This window comes from Geospiza fortis, unplaced genomic scaffold (genome assembly GCF_000277835.1).
Source record: "Geospiza fortis unplaced genomic scaffold, GeoFor_1.0 scaffold1476, whole genome shotgun sequence".
Classification (NCBI taxonomy): Eukaryota; Metazoa; Chordata; class Aves; order Passeriformes; family Thraupidae; genus Geospiza; species Geospiza fortis.
The window spans coordinates 241,208-266,894 of record NW_005054629.1 but is presented as its reverse complement, the minus strand read 5'-3'; the positions used below and the strand labels follow the sequence as shown (position 1 = coordinate 266,894).

The 25,687-nt window shown below is 42.5% G+C and overlaps 1 protein-coding gene across 1 annotated transcript in view; it reads left to right on the top strand.

The window, feature by feature from the left end:
• Nucleotides 1-25,687, top strand: part of LOC102039384 (protocadherin Fat 4-like) — a gene marked incomplete at its 5' end in the record, with an annotated part of 121,963 nt that overhangs the window by 76,081 nt on the left and 20,195 nt on the right. Inside the window, 4 exon segments of the mRNA XM_031064792.1 lie at nucleotides 10,125-10,305; nucleotides 13,611-13,861; nucleotides 16,213-20,562; nucleotides 25,594-25,683. Of these exon segments, the coding sequence (XP_030920652.1) occupies nucleotides 10,125-10,305; nucleotides 13,611-13,861; nucleotides 16,213-20,562; nucleotides 25,594-25,683 (4,872 nt within the window).

The following is a 25,687-nucleotide window of genomic DNA, read 5'->3' as shown; positions in this document are numbered from 1 at the left end:
CACTGCGGCTGGCATTGGATACTCGGCCGCCGCTCTGGGCAGGGGGGATTTATGAGGACACGCAGAGCATCCATCACTGGGAACATCCAGCATCTTCCAGAGCTGTACACCTGTGTTTTGGTCGAGAAATAGAACATAATTCAACCCCAAAGCTCAGCCATCCCAATTGAGAGACCCTCTTGCAGCCCAAGCTGTAAGAGCAGAGTGCATGAATTATAAATACAGCGACCGGCAAAGTGATGGACTGTGGAGTAGCAGGACAGTGTTTGGACTGCAGATGCTGCCCCAGAATGTCTGCTAACATAAACGCCAAGAAACCTACACATAACTATTTGAATGTGTCTTCACGGGTCTGCTTCTACCACATAAATCTGTTCTGCTCTGCTGTACCTTTCTTCATGGCAAAATGGTTGGGAAAAGAGACTTTCTGCTTTTTTTTTTCCACCCCATCTGGTGGGGATGCGGCACTAGGTAAACATTCAACTCTGGCAGCATGACACGAACTGGTGCAGCTGCTTTTATCATCCGTGTCTTTAACTCTTTGAGCAATTTTCTGGACAAATGTTAGCATTCCAACAGTCCTCCTCCTTTTATTTATTGATTGCAGGGATGTGGAGTAGCACATCTGGAAACCTGCTCACTGCCCAGGACTACTGTTTAAATAAACTGCAGCCACCATCTCTTGATTAGGTTGGTCAGAATGGCACATTGCCACAATAAAACCAAAATCAAATTGTGATGTTTCTAATTAGAAGCTGTGTTCCTGTGTTTTGGGGTTTTTTAAATTTCATTTTCTTAAATAACATATTTACTGATTTAGATAAATAGTCCTGAAAGAAATGAATCAGTGAACTGGTAATTATATTTAGTTAGCTGTTCTTTGTATACATCCCTGGCCTGGATGAAAAACAACCATGTTTTTTCTTTAGGAAATGTTGGTCCCCGACTTATGCATTCTTTCCTTCAAGAATGTAGGAGGGAGACCAAGCAGAGAGGTTATATCCTTCTCAGGAATTCTCTTCTGAGCTTGGCTTTTGGTTCCCTTCAATCCTAAAATTAAATGAAAGATGACAGTGCAGTTGTGTTGGTTTTTTAACACATTTCAAGATATTTCCCAACAACAAAAAGCACAGCTGTATTTTCTAGTAAAGTTTAGAAAGCCTTAAGACTCAACATTGTGTGAGATTTAACTGGCTAGACTGAAAGACATTTGTACTCATCCTGTTTCCTTAGCAGACACTGTATTTATACCTAACACAGAACCTGCAGTGTGAAAAGGTGTCTGAAAGGAATGAATATTATTTTTAGAACAAATGTGGCTATCTTAAAATTTTGCTGCTGTCAAAGCAAACAAGCAATTCACTTATTTCAGCTGATGTCCTGTTTGCCAGGTTTTCTGTGCAACATCTAAATACACCCATTGCTGAGGGTTTGGGGAGCTAAATGAAGCTGATTTCTGCTCACCTTGGTGCTTAGCAGTTGACAGAAGGATTGCTCTCTTCTGTGGCCTTGTTTTATGGCACAGCTGTTTCAAAATGTATTTTGGGTTCTGTCCCAGCTCCATTTATTTCCTTGTATTCATGGAAGCTCCTCCTTGTGTCAGTGCTGTCTGCTTCTAGCCTAGTTTTAGTGGTTTTCTCTTTCACTGGCTTTATTATTTTTGCTCTTTTAATACTGATACTAAAACTGTTGATGCAGTAGTTCTGCCTGATTTTTAAATTTATTTCTAAATGGCACCTTGGGAGAACTGAGATGGTGACACTCATCAATGAGTTCATAATGTTCATATTGTCTGACCATCCTCTAAAATCAGGAGACAAGAGAACTGAGAGTGGCATTCTGTGGTTGTGGCAGTCGAATAGCAGGGTCTTGCCCTATCACAGAGCCTAGAAACTGTCAGCACTTTGGCTTTTTTCCCTGGAAGACAAAAGCTCCAAAAGCTATTTAGGAAGAGTGCTTGTGGCAGAGTCAGTCCAACATCCCCTGAGGAGTTACTGTCAGGGAAGAGAGCCTGTCAGTGGCTGTGGGATGTGACATGTTCCCTCCCCTAATCCCCTCAGAGAACTGCCCCATGAGATGCACAATGCCCCCAAATGGCATTTAAGGTATTTAGTCCTTTTTTTGGACCTAAAACTTCATTATTAAAGCATTGTTTTCTAAATAGTCCAGCAAGAGTCTCTGAGCTAAATCCAAGCATAAAAGTTCCTCTGGGGTGGGGTGCAGGAGAAACTTATATTCAGGCTGGCAATGGGCTCAGGCTGGCCAGCTCAAGCTGAAATATCTGTGAAAGCAATGAAAGACTTTCACTCAGATTAAAATAATTCTTAGCACTTCATTTTCAAACCAATTCAAACTAGTTTCAACAGGAAAAAAAGCAAGTATATCTCTTAAAAAAATGAGGTTCATTTATTTAAACTGGAAAACAAGCAAGAATATAATGTTTAATACTTTGAAATTTTCAAGTTAGGAAGAATTGTCTGTTTTTCAGTTTGTAAGCTGTTGTACTTCCTCCCTTACCTCTTCATTCATCCACCTTGCTCTAATTAGTTTGGAACTTCTACATCAAACTTAATTTTCAATTGTTCTTCTGCTTACATCACTTGCCTGTGAAATTCTATTTCATATCTGCTAATGAGATCTCTGACTGTAATCTGTTGTGCAGAAGAGTACTTGGAGCAGTTGTTAAGCAGTTTATCAGCCTTTGAGAAATACTAAGATTTTTCCAGCCTTGGTGATCTTAAACCGTTTTTTAAATTAAACTTTACACCTTATAAATTGTAAGTCTGCTAGCTCAATCTTCAAATACAAAGCTACAATTTCAGGAAGCCTTAATTGCAAGGATAAAGCAAGTAAAACATGCACATATGGCCTGAACACTTAGCCTGCTGGTTAATCTTCTCTATTTACACAGGGTGTTTTTAAAGCGTAATTCAAAATTGCGCATTACAGGAATTTCGCTGTGGGATATTCAGGAGTCACAAGCTGTCAAAAATTGCCTTAGTCAGCAGCCCCTGCAGGAGTCAGCTTCTCTGTTTTTTCTGTTTATAGCAATAACTTATAACAAGGAGGAGTAATTTGGTGGTTTTAAGAAAGGCAGAGCCATTACAAAAAAATACTTTCTCTGGAGTTGCAGTTCCACTTTCTTTCAATCTCACTTCTGCCACAGAGGCCTTGGGTGGGACACATGGCCATGCCCACTCTTTTTGCAGGCACAGGGAGATAATAAAATGATTTGGGATGGAAGGGACCTTAAATCTCATTGAATGCCAACCTGCTGCCACAGTCAGGGGCACCTTCCATTAGACCAGGTCACTCCAAGCCCCACCCAGACTGGCCCGGGACACTTCCAGGGATGGGGCAGCCACAGCTTCCCTGTGCCAGGGCCCTGCCACCCTCACAGGGAACAATTTCTTCCTTGCACCCTTACAACCTGTCATGTGCCACGATTTTTATGACCATTAAATTCAGAATTTTCCTTAATTGTTCTTATTTTGAAACATTTGGTAAAGGCAACTTCTTGCTCCGGAAATAAATGCATTTCTGGCTAAGAAATGTGCAGTTATGTACGTGTGAGATTGTTGAACATCTTGAAGCTGTGCTAAATATGTATTACACTTTATTGCATGTTTTTTTTTCCTCAGTCTGCGTTTCTGTAGGTCTGTAACAGTGCTCCAGCTTTTTTTTTTTTACCTCTCTGGGTTAACAGCTGCAGGAAACTGCTCCTGATCAGAGGAAGAAAACAGGGATAGGGAAATGTGTATATACACTAGAGGCTTTAAAATTGCCTCTCTGTGCCTGCAACTCCTGTTCTTTCAACAGCCTATTTCATTTCTTGCAATGTGAAGTTGCCCCTGTCCTGAAGCTCCAAAGCTTAATGAATTCATAGGGTGCAGTCAGGAGTTTTGGTATCCAAATTTCAAACCCATGTGGATAAGACCAGATGAGAGATGCCATTGTGTATCACTGTTTTGGGACAGAGTTTTCTTCTGCACTCTCAGAACAGGTGTGAGTTTCTGTGTTCGTGCACATGCACCAGCCCAAGTGTGGCTGGACGAGTTGTTGCTTGAACAAGGTTGGGCTCTGGTCTAGTCAATAATTTATTATTTTGTTTTCACTTTTTATGTTCTCAGATCTAGTTCTGTTTTCTCCCAGCTTATTTAGGCTGCTAGATGGGAGTTGATGTTCTCTTTTCTAATACCTGATGTAGTACAGAAGTTCCCTGGGTTTTTTTTTCCTTTGCAAAAGTACAGATCTGTCCAACTATCAGTCAATTCCCTTGGTTTTTGAAGTTCAAGTTCTGCTAAATCAGCTTTGGGATCAACTGCTGCTTTGTACCTAACTATGAGATAAACTCAAATTTGACACACTCAGAAATTTTGAAAATCTGAGTTTCCTGCCTGTCTCATTCAGTCACCCACTGAACTGATTGAGAGTATGGATTGCTTCTAACTGTTTAATATCTTTTATTAGCCACTTATTTCAGCTTTTGTCTCAAAATAATCTAGGTTCACCAGTTTTTTTCAGACTTAGCAGGACAGCCTGTGGTGAAAAATTGAGTAAGAAGAAAACAAAGCACAGTCAACCTACCCAGCCAGGACAAATATTTGTGGTACAATCTTGTAGAAAGGACTACTTTTTCTCATTTCACAGATGCAGTTTCTTCTGTGTTCTTGGAAAATTAGCTAAATTCATCCATGTTCCAAATCAAGCCTCGTGTGCACTAGAAATGCAAAGTGTAATGCAGGCTAGTTGCATTTTCACTTAATGTAGCTCTGTGTTTATTTTAAAACTCACCAGCTGAGTGAGGCTCAGCACACTCCGTCTGCATTGAAATGCATTTAGAAAGATTGGCCACTTTATTGTGAGAAAGGCCTTGTTTACTTGAGTGAAAAAGTTAATTCTCTGTGATAACACATACAGCTCCTAGTCCTGGGACTCATTCACTGAGTGTTTGACCGGAGAAGTGAAATCCGCTTTGTTGCAAAGCAACACGTTTCACTGAGGCAAAAATTCCATTGCTGTTAAATCGCTTTCCAATTTTCAGGATAATGATGTGTTTAATTTACCACAAAACATGGTAAACTGCTTGCAGGATGAGTCTTGATTAGTCATTTAGATTCATTTTATTTCATTTTAATACTTTTTTCTTTTCATTTTAGTGAAAAGTATCTGTGGGGTTTTTGCTTAAGTTTATTGTTAGTTTTCTAGCACGTGATTTTGATATTTTAATGCTGGCAAAAATTTCTGAGTTCCTGGTTTCTGGAAGGAATGATGGTTTTACTATCTGCTGTGCTAAGCATGGTGCAGACAGGACCTAGAAACCATTAAGGCTTCAAACAATATGTGGATGGTGTGCTGGACACATTCTCCTATTTCTAATTTTTGCTGTGAGCCAAACAGCACCATGCAGCTGAGATAATTTCCAATAGCATCATCTTTTCCTGAGCTTTCTCGAAGCACCTAAATGGCTTTGCAAGTTTCCTTTCATGGCTTTTTCTTGCTGCTCCAGTGCACTAAGTGCTCCGATCATTCCCCAGTCACCCAGATGTGGTGTGGAGAGCTGAATGTGTACCAGAGCAGACACTGCCATGTATTTTGGGGGATTCCAGGGAGCCCAAAGAGCTCACCTTCCCCATTCCCCAGAACAAGGGACAAGCTCATGGGGCATGGTGCTCCCTTCTTCCAAGGCTGCATGGATAGACCAAGGCAGAAGTGAAAACACTCTTTAGGTGCATCCCTTGTGTCTTTGAAGCATCAGCACAAGTGGGGGCAATGAGTGGCTTATGATGAGTTCATCCAGCATATTGACCTCTCTTTGCTGCTTATCCAGCATTGGAAAAGCAGAGGTTGTCAGGTTAAATGGTATTTCTCCCCACCATCACCTTCCTGTATTCTGTTTCCTTTCTTCTGTTTGAATTACTGCACAGAGCCAATATTTTTCATCCCACCTCTCCTAAACAGGGAGAGGAAAAAATTGAGAGTGCTTGTTGCAACTTCTAAAGTAAAAAATTACAAATATCATCATATTTTTTGTGGCGATCAGCCTCAAGCAAGCACGGGTGAATGGAGCAGAAAACCTGCTCATAGCAGTTTGCCAGTCCCAGTTCCATCTTGCTGGGCCAAGAGATGTCCTGTCCCATGCTGCTGCCTGCCTGACCCACATTCCCCATGGCTGTTTTTTGTGCCACTTCCCCAGTGTCCCATGCGGAGAGGGGAGCCACAGCCCAGTGCTGGCCCAGCCCAAGGTGGCCTCTCATAACCTCTCTCTCTGTAACTCATCCTCCACCACAGGCTCCCAAGGTCTGCTCCTTCTCTCCATCCCCAGACACATGTTTACTTGCAGATGTAAGCAAAAAAGCTGAAATTTTTGGAAGAGCATCCGTGGGAAGCAATTTTCCCCCTGAACTCAGTGTTGCTATTTTGACACTACCCCAGGTTAATCTCTATTTCAACAATGACGTGTGTGGACGTTTGTGGGACTGTCTGCTTAGTGTATATGTACAGCTGCCACCTAGGAAATAAACTGTGCAGTTCACAGAAACAGACCTCCGCACACAGAGATGGGAAATTCACAATTAAATGACAATAATATATGAATGGCACCATCTTATAAATTTTAAAGATGCGATACTCACTGAACGGGAACAGACAATTCAATCTCTCCCATTTAGTTCACTTAGTCAGTTTTATGTTCTTTCATTATTCATCATTTGGTTCCTTCACTCCTCCATCCTTCTAGAAAACTCTTTTTCCAACTTGGTTATTCTAAGACTGTGAGATGTAGTATTTTGGGATTTGCAAAAAAAAACCACTAGAGAAATGCTCTAAATGAGGAGTGTCTGACAAAGAAATACTGGCTGCTTCTGCTGAAAAATAGTTCAGGCTATCATGAAAAATCACAGAAATTTTTAATGCAAGTTCACTAAGGGAGAAGTGTATGTTTCTTTGTGGCTTTAGCCCTCAGGGCTGTTTTTAAAAGTACTCAGAGGCTTGTGTGGCTGTGTACAGCAATTTTAGATAGGTTGTAACATGGCTGGTTTATTAAGAATGGTTTGGGGTCATCTTGTGTGTTTGGCTAATATTGCAGAACTTACACTAAATTTACTGCAGTTATTTATGCAAAATATTAAAATAGAGGTGATGCTCTACCATAATAAGAATTAAGTGACTTGGGGAAGTTTTGCTATTGAAGCAAAACTAAGAAATCTGGGAACTCAGCCTGGCTGTGGAAACTACTTCTCTCACCACAAATATGACATGTACATTTTATGAAACCTGCTTATTACCAAGGGCCAAATCCTGTGGTCCTTATGCAAGCACAGCTTTCACTGGAAGTTCACTAAGGACGGTAGAATTTGGCCCTGAGCTATTTCTTTTCCATATGAAATTACTTCATTTGTAATTTCCTCTTCTTATATTTCTCAGTAACTGCAGAAATGTGAGCTAGTCATTTAATTTCGACTGAGTAAAAGCTTTGAGGACTCTCTGTGAAATTGCAACTTTGTCTTTTGGTGTAATAGAATAAAGGATTAAATTTGTGGACGTGATATTTTACTTAGAGGAAAAAAAAACTGTATCTGGATAACTACACAGACAGGAAACCAATGTAAATACATGAGTTTTTCCATCCAAGTAAGATGAGAAAGGTTTGGGGTTTAGAACCAAGGAGCAATGACTTGGGATGTTACAAACAGCTGAATTAAAATGGGACTTCTGGGATGTCTCTGTGAGCACTGTGCAGCCACAAGCCAACGTTGATGAGGTCTGGGTTCCTTATGTTACCCCAGCTAATTGTGTTGGTGTGGTGCTCAGCCTTGGCTGGTAAATCCCTTCCCTGAGGCTGACACAAATGAGCCCACACTGTGCTGCATGGTGCCTTGCAGACACTCCCAGGGAGGAAGGGGAACTGGAGAATGAGGGACTGGGGCATGAGGCAAAGGTTGGGATCTAAAGGCACTGCCACCTCTGTTCATTTTTGTGACTAAACCCATGGTGTGAATTTTCTGGCCTTGGCTTTGTCTTAGCAAATACATTTGAAACAGCGAGTTTCAGGTTTTAGCTGTGAGTTAGCTTTCTTTTCCAGGCTGAATTGCATTACTGATGCTCTTTGAATGTGACTTACCCTAGATTAATTTCTGAATTATATATAAATTGTTTAATCAGCTGCGAAACTTTACAACTTTCAACCTTTCATTTCATTAGCTGCGAGATGAATGTCAATAAAATGCGTTTGGAAGGCCAGAGCTTGATGACACACGCAGCAAACGCCGCTGAGGACTCTCTTTCCTTTAATGCAGTAATAATAAACACTTCACAGGCAATATTTCAGCAATCAAGAACACTTCTGCAGGCTTTTCTATCTATATGTGTTTGGCTAAATGACAAAATCGTGTGTTAAAAAAAAAAAGGCTAAAAAATGAGTCAGACTTATTGCCTTAATGTAACCTTCCTGGCTGAAAGCGTATTAATTGGCAGAGTGAATTACCTCAGAGCAGAGCAGAGAAAGGCCTCTATTGTGTGATTTGAAATCTATACTCCTTGGCTTGCGTGTTCTTTCCTCGGCGTTGTGATCCTTCCCCTCTGATCAGCAGCCTCCAAGCCCAGCCTTGTGAGATTTATAACACCTTTCAATTGGAAGCTCTGTCATTCAGCCCATTTGGGCATTAAACCACGTTACTGCAAAGCATTTTGTGGTGAAAAATCCTCCTGCCCGTGCTGAGGCTGCTCCCAGCTTCTCCCCGCCTCGCTTCTTCATCCTTCAAGGGTTAACATGTGGGAAAACGGGTTGCTATTTCTCCTTTTATGTAAGAACTCCGTGTTTGGAGCCCTTGCCAGGAGCAGATGAGACCCGAGAGCAGAGCCTGCCTCCTTGCCATCCCCGAGGTTGAGCTGCAGCAGTAACCTTGGAGAGCAGTGACCCAGTCCTGGGCCGGTCATGCGGGGCGGCCTGCGTTCCGTCAAGTGACAGCTCCGTGTAATATGCCTGCCTTGCAGCAAGGACTCCACCAATCTCCAGCCCAAAGCTTTTCATTATCCTCGCTTCATCCCAGTCCAGCAAATGCTGAATTGGAGAATCTGAGATGGAAGGGCAAAGCAATGCAATCTTGGGTAAAACAGGCATGGTTGTCATCTCTCTTTTGAGTAAAAGCAGCCATAACTTAAGTGTCTTATGCTCTGCTCTCACCTTCTCCTTCCTATGTATTCAAAGAAAGGAATGATCCCTTTTCTCCAGGGGAAGAATTTGGTTAGCAGGAGATGTCTTGCTGATTCTTGGCTGAAAAGAAGTGTAGTGAATGGACTGACAAAACTAACATGAACTTGTAAAAGTCTTCATTGTCTTTTTTTGGATTTGACAAAGGAAAAGCCGAAGAGGACAAACACTGAGAGACTGCACATGAATAAACACGCTATTTCATGCTCCTTGCTGCTCATCAGAGTTAAGTTTAGAATAACAAGGAGGATGAAAGCCCTGGGTTAAATAAGTTCAGCCTGATTTCCCGTAAGCCAGTATCCCATTGGAGCAAGCATTATTTGCTGCTATAGATGGTTGCTTCTGTGGAGAGAATGAGTCTCAACAGGGCTGGAGGTTCACTGCAACCTTCTCACCCACTCCCAGAAGGTCTCCCCAGGTCAGGGTGTGACCGGCAGTGGAAAAGCCACACGGAAGGCTGGGTTTTGCCACTGTTTCCACTCTATTTGTTCTGCGGGTGAATAAATTGAGGGCTGGAGTCTTCACGTCTGTCAGCGTGCCACCTTTGAAGGTCTTCTTGCAGAGGAATAGGAAAGTCAACCACATCTTCAAATTGGTCCTAATTGTTACAGGAAGGCTTTCTGAGCAGTTCCAAGACCATCTTTTTCCACTGAGCTTGTATTACAAAATATTTCTGGAATTAGATGGAGCAAGAAAAATAATAACTTTTTTTTTTGTGTGTCTTTCACAACTTGTACTTTATGTCAAGATGACTTTGAAACAAACCTGACCCTGTCCTCTGTGTTGAGCTGGCTTCCTTGCTCTGTGAACTGTGACACGCTCAAGCGCTGGGCTCCAAATCGGGGCTGGCAGAGCTCCGATTAGCATGCTGGTGTTTGTAACCTCTAGCACTTTGTGCCCCCCTTTCCCACAGGATCTCCTGCCCTCACTGGCACTGGAACCATTGCTGTCACAGTGGATGATGTCAATGACAACGTCCCCACGTTTGCCTTTAACATGTATTTTGCCACTGTTCCGGAGGATGCTCCCACGGGGACAGATATTTTGCTCGTCAACTCCTCGGATGCTGATGCTTCTACAAATGCTGTTATTAGGTAGGTCGATTACTGTTGCTCCATGTAACACTGCCTCATATCCTGCCTGAAGAGTTCTTTTTCCCCAGTGTCCATCACCAGCGCACCCTAAAGCTGTAAGACAAAAAATAGAACAGCTTTGTGTGTGTAACTAAATTACTTGGGCAAATCTGTCTTTTTGTTGCTTGTAGGCTTTTAGAGTTATATTGAGGACAAATAGAGTTGTGGAGTTATTTTTTTACTGAGTGAAAAGCAATCTAGTTTAATTTGCAGCTGCACCCACTACCTGCCTTGCTGCTGCATTCACACGTTTTCATGTAGTGAGCAATTTTCACTGAAAGCAAATGTGCTCCTTGAGTAAAACTGTGGTCAATTAATGTCTTCAGTTTAGCATGAAAATTACCCAAGGTAAATCATAAAGCTTATGTCATTCAGAAAACCAGTAAAAAGTTGGAATTTGGCAGTTCTGCACAGGGCTCAGTTGATGAAACTTAACTGGGGAACTGGGCTGCACACTGGCCATTCCCAGTTCCACAGACAAGAGTAATGAAGATGCTGAGTGGCAGTGACAAGCTCAAGATTATCCACTGAGGACAGATACATTGCCAATGGAATGCAAAGCAAATTTATATCAGTTCTTAATCTTACCACGTTTTACTATTGTGGCTGCAAACATCACTGTTTCCAAGCTCACAAAGAAGGATATAAAAGTAGCTTCCTTATTTACCTTTGTTAGTTCACCTCAGTTCCTTCAAAGAGCATAGGAATACCACTGTGTCACTTTTCTTAAAACGAAGTAATATAAAACAGAACTATGTTGTGGCAAAACACTGTCTACAAAATACTGAAATATTTTCTTTCCAACTAGCTACAAGCCAGAAATCGAAGCTTGACATCTAGACATCTTTAGATATTTGAAAATCATCCAAAATCACCATTTATTAAATTTTGAAACAATCAAGCTTTTAATTCTGTTCACTCATAGTCTAAGAAACTATTTCTGGCAAGTTCCTTAATAAAAAAAAGAATTCCATGCAGAGCATGAATGACTGTAATGATTGTGTCCCATAATCAGAAATTATCAGAGTGCTCTTGGATTTCTTTAGTGTGGTTAAATTGCTTTAATATCTCTGCCATTAGTCTTTGTCATTCACTCAATACCGCATCATAGAATTACTTGATAAAAATATTTTTTCCCTTCATAAGTAGCTATTAAAACATTGTTTTCAGGTTTTGTTTTACACTCTTCAGGCTCAGGAACAGACTTTGTTTTTCTTGGACAGAATTTGTCCAGATTCAGCATTTAAAGTAGATCTTAAAGTATGGCTGGTATTACAAAACTGGTGAAAGCCAGAAAGAGCAGAACGTGTATGGTCGTCTTGTCAGAGGTGCTGAGCACTCAGAACTCCTTTTCTGTCTTGTTAGAATCGGTTCAAAATTAAACCTTTGGTTTCCAATAGGGATATTTAAAATCCTTGCATAACATTTTCATGCAAAGTCAGAAAATGTGCTGTGTTTTGAAAGAAGTGTTTAAGTTTCTGCAAAGCTGCCACCTGCCCATACGTGCCAGCTCTTGTTCTCCTGTTTCTGGTGATAACCTGTGAAGTCATTAAAGGAGGGTGATGGGTTGTAAATGGCAATGCACACTTGAGCAGTCCTGTTAAAGACAGTAGACATAAGAGTCAACAGGCCACATGTTAAGTGTTTGGATCAAATTTCTTTTATGCCACTTGCCACCATTAGAGTTTCAAGGGGTTTTTGGTTTTGCTTAGTTTTTTTGGGGTTGAGTTTGGATTTTTTTGCAGTTGTGTTGAGACACATGTACACTGTCCAGTTGGTTTGCATGCAGGAACAATTCAGAATATCTTATGGCAAATCTAGTATGTCTTTATTATTTCCTTTAAAAAAAATTTTAAAAAATCATGATATCTTTCCCGTGCTAACATGTGGAAACACAGAAAAGAAAGTTTCTGTCTCTGCAGTACCCCACTCAAGGTTAAATCACTGCAAATCACAGATGAAATGTGCCTGGTGCTGCTGTTTAGGGAGATCCAAGTGGTGCTTTAGGCTTTGTGCACATTCTTTCTATTCTAGGTGCGCGTTGCTGTGGCTGGAGAATAATTGCATATGGCCATCACATTATATCATAATTAAGCAATTAAAGCATGCTCGTGGCGTTGTGCAGAGATTAATGACTGAGCAGGAGAAGTTGCCACAGCTTATTACACAGGCTGGCTCTCAACCCTCTCAGTGCAGCTTCTGGGCTGTGTTATTACTGCTGTCATAACCTGTTCTGGTCTTAAAGAGGTGAAGATAGGAATATTAATCTCTTTCATTAAAGCCACTTTATTCTGAGTCTTTCATAGAATCATACCTCAGAAAAGCTGCTGCTGTGCTGTAGCAGAGGAGCAGTGCTAACCACAGCTGTGTTGGATTATGATATTGAATATCAATTGTTCATTTGAGCCAGTTTTTGTTTCCATTGTTTTCTCAAAAATCCATTAGCTGAATTATTAAAAAAGATAATATTAACCAAGTACCTTTAAAAATACATCTTTGAGATTCGTGCTGTATGAACACAAGCTGGATAAGCATTCCAAGAGAGGGGACAAACTGTGGTAGGAAGTCAGAGGTAGCCCCTACAACATGCCTGCAGTGAGCACACAATCAGTTCTTATCAGATCACTTGGGGATGTGTGCACACACAAACATACCCAGCAGTCTGAGGGTTAAACTCTCAATTTGTCTCTGTTAACAAAGCTCTGTGGTTACTAATTTGCTATGAATTGCTATAAATTCACATTGAAATCTTGAACAGCAAAACTAAGTATCAGGAAACAATATGGATATTAAATGTTCATTTTATTTTGTAAAGCTGTCATCATTTTATTTCAAAAGGTACTTTTGTATTTTCTAGCTATATTCTGCAGGTTCAGTTAAGAGGTACATCAGCCTTTTGGAGTCACAGTTAATGCATTAGCCCAGGGAAATCAGCACTAGAGGATGCCTCCAGTAGGCAGTTTTGAGAGTATGTCCAGTGGTATCTTGCAAATATTCAAAGGCTGTCAGCTCATGTACTGGAAATCTGTGTTAAACAGCTATGCTTGGAAATCCCCAGAAATGTGATTATGACAGGCCTTGAAATTTGAAAAAGTCAAACAGTGAAGACAGATGGAGAGTCAGATGAAAATGTACAGTCTTTGTTGATACCCATCAGCACGGTGGTCTGAAGAGCATAGAAAATGGTTATTATCTTAATTAATGCAGCAGGCTGCCTTTTGAAATACTAATCCAATTTTTCTCCCTTGGTTTTCCTCTCCCAACAGCTACAGGCTTAGGGGCGGCAATTCCCAATTCACCATCAACCCTTCTACGGGCCAGATCATCACCAGCGCTCTCCTGGACCGGGAGGCGAGGGAGAACTACACCCTGGTGGTGGTGGCCAGCGATGGGGGCTTCCCCAGGGCTCTGTCCAGCTCCACCAGCGTGCTGGTGGCCGTGGCTGATGTGAACGACAACCCGCCCAAGTTCCAGCACCACCCCTACGTCACCCACGTGCCATCGCCCACCTCTTCAGGTAACCCTGGCACTTCCATAGACAGGGAATCATGGAGTGGTTTGGGTTGGAAGGGACATTAAACATCATCTAGTAGCAACCTACAGGCCATGGGCAGGGACATCTTCCACTAAATCAGGTTGCTCAAAGTCCCAGCTCAGCCTGGCCTTAAATGCTTCCAGGGATTCTGAACACAATCACAGCTTCTCTAGGCAACATCTTAATGAAATCCTCAGCTGTGCCACAGAAATGTTTCTGAGCTGTTTCTCTGCAGTTGTTTTCCTGGGACTGTCTTTGTGCTGCATGGGAATGAGGAATAACAAACCTCAAGTTACCATCCCCAGTTTAGCAGGTTTTTTCTGTTGAGTTCCTCCCATCCAAATTCAATTATGTTCCTGTAGTTACATAAAGTACATGTACTGTAAATGATCACCCACTCAAAAAAGTTGGTATTTTGCTAGGGTTAGGAAGACAATGGCCTGTTTTTATTTCTGAAAGTCTCCTCTGATCAATTCCTAAACAGGATTTTGACAGCCTCTTCCAAAAATGCTGTGTCTATGTCAGATGTTAATTATATTGCCTTTCCTTGAGCCAAGTGGTGAAGTCAAAAAAATAAAAGTAATCAAGCAGCAATATTCCTTTGAGCCTACACCCAAGTTAAAGTTGCTTCACTCAACACAGGAGTTAATTTCTGGTTCAGTTCATGTTTCATGTTTTCACATACACACACATACATGGATATGTGATGCCTACGGAGAGGATTCCATGACAAATGGTTTACAAAACAAATTTTCTTTTAACAGAAAAAATGATTATTTCCATGTCTTGGATTTTGTCTCTTAATTTTAAACAATTGCAAATACTTCTCCTTTTTATGGAAGAATGAATTTGTTTACAATTCTTCTCTGTTTCCAGAACAATATTATGAAATTGTTTTATTAGTGCATTGGTGAAACATCATGTAATCAGACTAGTGCCCTTGCCTGGTTGTTTTTGGGATGTTTCTTCATATTCTTTTCACAAGGGGTACACATAGGTTGACCTGATGTTTTCTGGTGATATGTTTTTGGGTGCTTTTTGTATGAAATCTCTTATAACTAGAAACCTAAGCTATGTTTACTCTGTTTTAAACTTAGCAAAACCCTAGGGATGAATCCACTTTTCTTACTTACAACTTCCTTTTCTTTTTGGTATTTTTTAATGGAGTTTAAAAAGAGGAACAAGTAATAATATTAATATTTTTTGAATACCTGAAGCACAAAAAAATCTTCATTTCTTCCTGTCCCATTTGTCACAAGGGTTTGAATACTGTTCTTGTCTAAATATTCCTGCCCCTGGAGTACAAATCACTGCACATGACAAATAGTGACATGAAGTATAGTTTTAAGGGATGCTGTCAAAGTCATTCCTGCCTCTAAATGATTTTCCCTTAAGAGGTTGAAAACAGCATGATTTTTATGCAAAACTGGGTGTTTTCTAAATTTTAGTAACAGTAAAACATCAACGGTGTTCTGCAAATTGGTTGGACAGTGTCAAATTTGAAAGACATATCATGCTTTAGATCTGTAATATCTGGTGAGGAAGAACACCCTGGGTTCTCCTTGCAAGGGTGCAAATGTAGAGGATAATGCAAATGGTGCACATACAGTCAAGCTTATTGTGAACCATAAATTCAAAAGACCTGAAAAGTCTGAGTGTAATCATGTTATTGTACTAGTGTGCAATAGTTTTGTATTCCTGTTTTACCAATGTGCTTTTAAAAATGCAGTCCTCTTAGTTCCTGTCCTTGGAATACTCTTAGAAAATTAGAAGTAAGGGGCTAGTGGGGAGAAAGAAGGAGCATCTGGGGGGGAGCAGGAAGAGAAGGGATTGCAAGGGACAGTGGTGTAGGGTAAATATCCGTGGATGCTGCCTGTTCGCTTATGTAACCTTAATAGTCCTTGAATTCCAGGGTGAAGATTTTTTCATGGATAAACAGGCTAAGAGTAATTTTAAAAATCAAAATAGCATTCAGTCTTACTGAATTTATGGTTTTTGGTTTTTATTGTGTGAATGTTCTAGAAGCAGGATGCTAGGCCTCCAAAAGTCTGCAGGTCTGTTTCCCAGTTACTGAGATCTGTGTATCCGTCTCTCTAAATGCAGTGTCCTGTTTTTCAACTCAACATTTTTTGGCTGTGTGCATGTCTTGTGGACTCACAGACTCTGCCCCTTGCTGAGCTCACTTTTTTTGTGAAAAAAGCAGTTTATTTTCAGGGCAGTGTGAGGAAGAGCATGCTGCTCCAGGATGTGCTTCAGACTGAAAGGCTGGCATGATGTTTCTCACAGTCAGTGCATTTATTAAAGGACTGACCTAGCTTTGTTCTGCATTTCAGGCTCATTCGTGTTTGCGGTGACTGTCACTGACGCAGATGCCGGCTCCAACGCTGAGCTCCATTATTCTCTCGTGGGGAAGAACTCTGAGAAATTCCACATTGATCCAGCAAGGGGGGCAATCCTGGCTGCAAAGCCACTGGCGGGAGAGTCCGAAGTCACCATTTCTGTTCACGTGAGGGATGGCGGCCGGTACCCCAAGACAGACTCTACCACTGTCACCGTGAGGTTTGTGGACAAAGCCCAATTTCCTCATGTTCAGGCAGAGCAGGAGACCTTCACGTTCCCTGAAAACCAAGCAGTTGGGACACTTGTCACCACCATCTCTGGGTCTTCAGCCAGAGGAGGCTCCTTGTCCTACTACATTGCCAGTGGTAACCTGGGCAGCACCTTCCTGGTGGATCAGGTGACGGGACAGCTTTCTGTCGGGCAGGCTTTAGATTTCGAGGCCGTGCAGAAGTACGTGGTGTGGATTGAGGCCAGAGACACGGGCTTTCCGCCCTTTTCCTCCTACAAGAAATTGGAAGTATCGGTGATTGATGTCAACGATAACGTGCCGGAGTTTGAGCAAGATCCCTTCATTGCAGAAATAGCAGAGAACCTGTCCCCACGGAAGATACTGACGGTGGCTGCTGTTGACAGGGACAGTGGTCTGAATGGACAGCTCAATTATGAAATAATTGAGGGCAATACCGAAAACAGTTTCAGTATCAATCGAGCCACTGGTGAGATCAGAAGCGTCCGGCCCTTGGACAGGGAGAAACTGTCTCAGTACACACTAACCATAAAAGCTTCAGATAAAGGCACTCCGCTCCAGAGCACGACTGTCAAAGTTATCATTAATATTTTAGATGAAAATGACAATGCTCCGAGGTTTTCACAGATATTCAGTGCTTCTGTGCCTGAAAATGCTCCTCTGGGTTTTACAGTAACGCGAGTCACAACGTCAGATGAGGACATTGGGGTGAATGCAGTCAGCAGGTACTCCATAAGGGATACGAGTCTCCCGTTTGCCATAAATCCCAGCACTGGTGACATCACCATCAGCAGACCCCTGAACAGGGAGGACACCGACCGCTACAGGATCAGGGTCTCTGCACATGACTCGGGGTGGACGGTGAGCACAGACGTCACCATATTTGTCACAGATGTCAATGACAATGCCCCACGATTTACAAAACCATCCTATTACCTGGAGTGTCCCGAGCTTCCTGGGATTGGGCTAAAGGTCACCCAGGTTTCAGCCACTGATCCAGATGAAGGGTCCAATGGTCAAGTCTTCTACTTCATAAAATCCCAGTCCGAGTTCTTCCGCATTAACGCAACCACGGGGGAGATTTTCAACAAGCAGTACTTAAGGTACCAAAACTCCAGCGGTTCCAGCAATGTCAACATCAACAGGCACAGCTTCATAGTGACATCATCAGACCGGGGCAGTCCCCCGTTGGTGAGTGAGACCACCGTCACCATAAATGTGGTAGACAGCAATGACAATGCACCGCTCTTACTCGCCCCTAGATATTTCACTCCTGTCACTAAGAATGTGAGGGTCGGCACAAATTTGATTAAAGTTACTGCGGTGGATGACAAGGACTTTGGCTTGAATTCTGAAGTGGAGTACTTCATCTCTGATGAGAGCAAAACTAATAAATTCAGACTGGACAGGAGTACAGGCTGGATTTCTGTGTCGTCTTCGCTAATGGCTGATTTGAACAAAAACTTCCTGTTTAAAGTGAAAGCCAAGGACAAGGGTAATCCCCCGCTCTCATCCGAGGTAGCTGTTGAAATAGTAGTGACAGAAGAAAATTACCATACACCCGAGTTTTCCCAGAGCCGCATGAGCGTTACTATCCCAGAGAGCTACTCTGTTGGAGCGGTGGTCAGGACGGTTTCAGCACGAGACAGAGATGCTGCCATGAATGGATTAATCAGCTACAATATTTCCTCTGGAAATGAAGCTGGAGTCTTTGCTATTAATACCACCACTGGTACACTGATGCTAGCCAAACCACTTGATTTTGAATTACACCAAAAGCACGAGCTGGTTGTTACTGCCACGGATGGAGGATGGGTGTCCCGAACAGGCTACTGCAGTGTCACTGTTAATGTCATTGATGTCAATGACAACTCCCCAGCATTCAGCCCTGAGGAGTACTTTCCCACCGTGCTAGAAAATGCCCCCAGTGGGACAACTGTTATTTCTTTAAACGCCACTGATGCTGACTCTGGGTCTAACGCTGTGATTGCGTATGCCATCCAGTCCTCAGACAGCGACCTGTTTGTCATTGACCCCAACACGGGAACCATCACCACCCAGGGATTTTTAGACTATGAAACAAAGCAGAGTTACCATCTAACAGTAAAGGCTTTTAATGTTCCAGATGAAGAGAGGTGCAGCTTTGCTACTGTCAACATCCAGTTGGAAGGGACAAATGAATATGTGCCCCGTTTTGTGTCCAAGCTTTATTATTTTGAGGTTTCAGAGGCAGCCCCCAAAGGTACTGTTGTAGGCGAAGTTTTTGCAAGTGATCGTGATATGGGCATCGATGGAGAAGTCCACTACCTCATCTTTGGCAACAGCAGAAAGAAGGGCTTCCAGGTAGATGAGAAAAGCGGCCAGATCTACGTCTCAGGACCTCTTGACAGAGAAAAAGAAGAACGAATCTCTTTGAAAGTCCTTGCAAAAAATCTGGGGAGCATTCGTGGCGCAGATATAGATGAAGTAACTGTTAATATCACAATCCTGGATGCCAACGATCCTCCCGTTTTTACCTTGGGAGCCTACAATATACGGATCAGCGAGGGTGTTCCTCCAGGCACCCACGTCACGTTTGTCAGCGCCTTTGATTCAGATTCTGTCCCCAGCTGGAGCAGGTTTTCCTATTTCATCGGGTCTGGCAACGAGAACAGCACCTTTTCCATCAACCCACAGACGGGACAGGTGACGGTCACCGCAGAGCTGGATCGAGAAACGCTGCCTGTCTACAACCTCTCCGTGCTGGCCATCGATTCAGGAACGCCCTCTGCGACAGGAAGTGCCTCTCTGGTGGTAACTTTGGAAGACATCAATGACAATGGCCCTACCTTGTCCACCAGCCAAGGAGAAGTCCTGGAGAACAACCGCGCAGGAACTCTGGTGATGACGCTGCAGTCGTCGGATCCTGATCTCCCTCCCAACCAAGGCCCTTTCACATATTACTTGCTCAGCACGGGCCCTGCCACCAGCTACTTCAGCCTCAGCACTGCTGGAGTCCTGACAACGACGAGGGAGATTGACAGGGAGCAAATCAGCGATTTCTACCTCTCAGTGATTACCAGAGACTCTGGCATTCCTCAGATGTCTTCCACAGGAACTGTGCAGATCAAGGTAATAGACCAAAACGACAACCCGTCTCAGCCCAGAACAGTAGAAATCTTTGTTCATTATTATGGCAACCTCTTCCCAGGTGGAATTTTGGGCAATGTAAAGCCACAGGATCCAGATGTGCTAGACAGCTTCCAGTGCTCCCTCACCTCAGGAGTCACCAGCCTTTTCAGCATTCCCGGGGGCACCTGTGAGCTGCACTCGCAGGCGAGGTCCACGGATGGCACGTTTGACCTGGGCATCCTCAGCAACGACGGGCTGCACGGAGCCGTCACCAGCAGCGTCCGCGTCTTCTTTGCGGGCTTCAGCAACGCCACCATCGACAACAGCGTCCTCCTCCGCCTGAGTGCCCACAGCGTGCGCGACTTCCTCACCAACCACTACCTGCCCTTCCTGCGCATCGCCAGCTCCCAGCTGACGGGGCTGGGCACGGCCATCCAGCTCTACGGCCTTTCTGAGGACAGCAACCACACCTTCCTGATGGCGGCCGTCAAGCGCGGCAACAACCAGTACGTGAGCCCCAGCGGCGTGGCCACCTTCTTCGAGAGCATCAGGGACGTCCTCTTCCGCCAGAGCGGCGTGCGGGTCGAGGCCGTGGACCACGACTGGTGCCTGCAGAGCCCCTGCCAGAACGGGGGGAGCTGCCTGAGGAGGCTGGCAGTGAGTCCCACCCTGAGGACCCACGAGAGTGTCCCTGTCATCGTGGTGGCTAACGAGCCGCTGCAGCCCTTTGTGTGGCTGTGCCTGCCGGGCTACGAGGGGAGCCTGTGCGAGACCGACACCGACGAGTGCCTCCCGTCGCCCTGCCACAACGATGGCACCTGCCACAACCTGGTGGGGGGCTTCTCCTGCAGCTGCCCTGAGGGCTTCACCGGCATGGCCTGCGAGAGGGACGTCAACGAGTGCCTGTCCAACCCCTGCAAAAACGGTGCTGCCTGCCAGAACTTCCCAGGAAGCTTCAACTGCGTTTGTAAAACCGGGTACACAGGTATGCATTTGCTCCTCTATATACCTTACAGTCCAGAAAAGATCTGGACAAGGCACTCTTGCCTTCTTAGCCCACAACTGTCTGAATACAAGCATCCCCATGGATGAAGAGATCATGCAAAATGAGGTACTAATAGTGTGAAAGCTCAGAATACCCAGGTGCTTGCAATATTATTTTATTTTAGCTCTCTCCCAAGGTAAATCTCAATTACCTGATTTGCATTAGAACAGAAAGATTTTTGCAAGGGCTATTCAAAATTTTTGAGCGTGTGAGAACCATTTCCAATGCTTCAGTATGATTTTTCTGTACATGTTATTGTTATGCATATTGTGGGAGCATTTCAAGTCTGCTAGAAGTGTGCCAAGCAAGAAAATCAGCTCTGTCCCAAATTACTTGCAGGACAGAAAACAGATGAAGAATATGGGAAAAAAACAGAATTCAGGCAAAATGGTCAACCTCTCTGTTCTGTATTTTGTTCCTTTGTAATTTATTTTTTTCATTAAGCGCAGAAATGTCTGCAGCATTCCTACCCCTTCTGAGTATTTTTTCTCTGGTATTTATTACACATTCAAACACAGCAGCATTGTAACCCAGAAAAGCAAACTAATCTGTGCTTCTGCTGTGAGTAGGATATTTAAGGAAGGTCTGAGCAATTTTATCCGGTGCTTATAGCCACTTTCTTAGAAATCAGAAAAAAAAAGTCTAACTAGAGGAGATTTAGGTAAGATTCTCAGTGCCTTTTCTAAGGAGCATTTCTGCACTGAAGAAGCCCCAGGGCAGCCCAGCTCAGCACAGCAGTGTCCATTCTGGTGTGGGACTTGCCACCACCACAACTCACCTGTAACCCACAGAGGGATCCAGGGATCCACTGTTCCTTTGGGTGATGTGGGTCTGTGTGGCAGAAAATGAAGGAGAAGTTAATTTCAAAGTAAAGGTTTAATTACTTAATTTAAATCACAGCTGCAGCAGTGGATACATATTCACTGCAGTATCAAGGGCACTGATGAGATCTTCTGCATGAACCTCGCAAATGTGCTCCTGAGCCTCAGGTCAGGAGCAATTGCTGTCAATTGACAAGCAGTTCTAATTAAGTTACTAATCCAGGATTTTATTTCATGTTGTATTAGCATATCAAATTATTTTGCCAGGAGCATGGCAAAATAATTCTAGAGCACCTATGCCCTGTAACTCTTGAGGTCATTAGCACCAGAGAGTACATGGGCATGTGTTTGCTGCTGCAGTGAAGCAAAACACTTCATTAACTCTGGCAGCAAACTACAGTGTATGCCTCTAGACTGTAATTTGAAACATTTCTGAAGCATCCAGCTGATTTCTTCTGGTATTAAATTCATACATTGATGCTCAACCCTTATGTCTGCTAAAAATCAAGCACTGCGTGTGACAAGTTAAAAAATAAAAAAGATGAGTATTTTTGCTAAGAGAATGTGATGAGAGACTCTTAGAGTTTGAAGTGTTGGGTTTCTTTCATGCCATGAATTAAATGTGGCATCTGATAGGAGCTTTCTTAAACTCCTTGTCAACACAAATAACCTTAAAATAGACTGCCACTGAGGCAGACATTTCTATTTGGGAGTCAGATGTTGTTTAATCAGTTGGCCATTGCAGAATCAAGAGATATTAAAGTGTCCTGAGATTAATTGATCAAGACAGAAAACAAATGGCACCAGTGTAATTAAAAGACAAAATATTTTAGGAGTTTAATATCAACAGAGCTTATTAGATAAGATCACAGTTATCACACAGTATATTTAGACATTTTATGTCTGCAAAAGCATATTTGAAATTCTTCAAATTAAATATTCAATAGGTTCTGCAAACAAATGTCAGTGTACTGATTGTTTGAGAATGCTTGACATAGAGGCTATTATGTCATTATTATACTGCCAACAGAAAGAGAGCACAGCTGCTTGGGCTCTTAATTTGCATTCATATGTGATTAAAGATAGCCACAGTAGATGTAAAAATAAAGCCTCAAACTGTTTCTTCATGAATATAAACCATGAGTGCCTCGACAACAACAAAACAGAGGCATCCAAAATAGTGGATTTCTAATTCAGTTCCCCATATACATAGTTTTGCTTCTATATGCTGGAATGAAAATGCAGCCTCATAATTGAATTTACATGCTTGGTAAAAAAAATAACATTTACATGGTAGTGCATGCAAGTAGAAATTATAGTTTTCTGGGACAGACTCTCTGTTCACTGTAAATTAGAGTACATGAGCTGTAGACCTTTATAATGGTGTACCTGAAAACTGAGAGTCTTACTTTTCCTTGATTTATTGTGTTTTGTCAGCTGCATTTCACTTCATCATACTGCAAAAGGTAATGTCATTTTTTTCACTGGATAGGATTATAAAGACTGATTACCTCAGAGCAACATCATTAGGGTTTGAACAATCTGTTATAATTACATCTCTTAGTGATGAACAGGTTTTGTTTTTAAAATAATCGCTTTCTGGGGGGAATATGCTTGGTGATTTACAGTAGTTGTCTGCCCTTCCTTTGAACCCTTCATTTCCTGTTTTCCAGGATTCATTAAGATGAAGGAATGTACAGTTGGGAAGTTGTTTCAAATGCAAGATTAGAATGCTAGAACAACCACTTTAAAAGATGGACACAGAGAACCACAAAAACTAAAACTACCAAATCAGCTGAAGTCTTAACTGAAGAACATTCAGCTGGTATCTGTTCCTGCTACATTTTTCAATTAACAAAAAAAAAAAGTCTGAGGAACTTAGATTTTTGCATAAGCCCCTGCCTGTGATAACATCAGCTGGAGGTGATGAATGATAAATGTTGAATGCTGTCTGTTACCAATTATCCAGCATTCTCCTCATTTTCATGGTCTTCAGAAAAAGATCTTTCTGATGCAGAAATGAATACCTTGCATCTTTCAGCATTTCAGCCTAGAATTGATCTGTAAACTCAGCTGACTTCAGTTTTCATCTAGGCCAATTTGGATGGGACTTTGAGCAACTTGGTCTTGTGGAAGCTGTCCCTGTCCTTGATAGGGGGTTGGAGCAAGGTGGTTTTTAAGGCCCCTTCCAACCCAAACTGTTCTATAATTCCATAATTCTGTTATTCTAAACACACCTCTATTGGTTTCAAGAGCTCTTCAAACAACAGTTAAGCATAAAGAAGATGCTTTTATTCATTGGTTAAAGTAAGTGCAGCTGAAATAAATATCCATATTCTCTTGCTGAGTCAGCAAATGTGCCAGCTTTAATGTTAGCGGGGAAAAAGAAGAGTATTTAGTTAGATTGAACTGCAAAAATCTGAGTAAGCCTTTTTAGCTGCACTTGATTTTTGTGAAAACTGAGCAGCATCACTGGGCTATTTTAAGCATATCTGTCTCACTCCTCCTATGTGCTCTCCTCCGTGAGTCAAAGACCTCTACTACAGACCATAAATTGAAAACAAAGAAAACAGCAAAATCTCACATAAAAACTTAGCTCATCCTTCAGTCATGCCCATTAGAGAATAAAACATAAATAAATACCCCCAAAGCATAATTAAATTCAGGCACTGGAAAAGTTTCCTGGATTTATGGTGCATCTACAAGTGACGTATTAACCGCAGGAATCCTCCAGCGCTCCATTTCCACCCTGCTTGCAGTCACACATGGAGAGCTGCTGCTCACATGCAAGAGCTGCTTGCAAACTGTAGGTTGAACAAAAAAAAAAAGGCAAAAGAGGGGTGAAAAACAAGAGGTTTTCTTGAGTCTTAGGTGACTCAAGTTGTTAAAGTCCAAAGTTTTTAAAGCAAAGTCCTGGTTTGCTACAGTTTTAAGTTGCACCAGCGACCTCTAAGGATTGGTGCATTCCTGTCCTGGGAGATGTAAAATTACAAGATATATGTGACATACAAGAATGGACACCCTCTGTGCAAGCTCATGTTGTACTTTTAACTTAAACGTACGCATATGGTGTAAGAAGTAAAGCAATTAATTATCGATGCAGAAAGAAGCATTAAGACAATCTCAGCCCTTGCTTTGTGCATACAGCCTGGCTGAGATGAAGTTCAGGAGAAGTCTGGAAGACTGTGGCTGGTTTTGTGAGTTTTTGCAGTGAAACAGGGAGGACAAGCATAACAACACTCTGAGGTTTTTGCTGAGCACAGGCAGTGAAGGCTGGCACTGCTGCTGACAGGAAGACAGGTTCCAAGAGTGGGATGTAGTGGAAGTGTTGCTAAACTCATCAAAGCCAAGCACTGAAAACCTTAGAAATGAAGACCCATATTTCTGTAGTTAATGTTTCCATGCCAAGAAAATTTCAGTTTCATACATGGAATACGCGTGTCTGTATTTGGTCTCTGTTAAAATCTTCACTTTTTCTCTTGGTTTCCTTCCTCGCTGAAATGAATTATGTGATTTCAGTTTGTTCTCTGGGGAATAATATTTACCACATGTGACACAATGTCTGCTTAGAAAAGGACTGTATCCAGGGTAGCTTGTTTTAGCTCCAGAGGAGTGTAGTCTCTCCAAGTCAGGAAGGAGGTTGTAATTGATGAGGAAAAATAAGAAAAATCATATAATGTATAATAGCAGCCTCTGTTCAGCATGACCTGCTTGTGCAGGGGTCAGCAAGGGCTGTCTGTATCTCCTTTGCACTCCTGAGTATTTTGCACTCAACAGGGAGAAAAAAGGTACATTTTTACAGTTCTTTATTTCAGCATTGCCTTTAATTGCATGATCTCTCTTTTATAGACACCAGTTAATAAAATAATTCAATTAAAACAACAGTCCACCAGCACCTATAATCACAATGAGAGGCTTGAAAAGTAGAGTTGTTTTCTCTGGGCCACACATTATGCCTATGGCAGGGCTGGGAGCAGCCCAGCATCCTGTCTGTGAGTCCTCTCTCCACCCCAGAGCTGGTCCTTGGCTCCCTCTCTCCTGGCCACGTGTTCAGCATTGGTTGATAACCTCATTACCTACAACACCAGCCTGACTTTCCTATTTCCCTGAACAGTCTGACCTGGAAATTGCTTTTGTTCCCTCATCACAGGGAAAACGTGTGACTCCACTGTCAACTACTGTGAGTGCAACCCCTGTTTCAATGGTGGGTCCTGCCAAAGTGGGCTGGAGGGGTATTTCTGCCA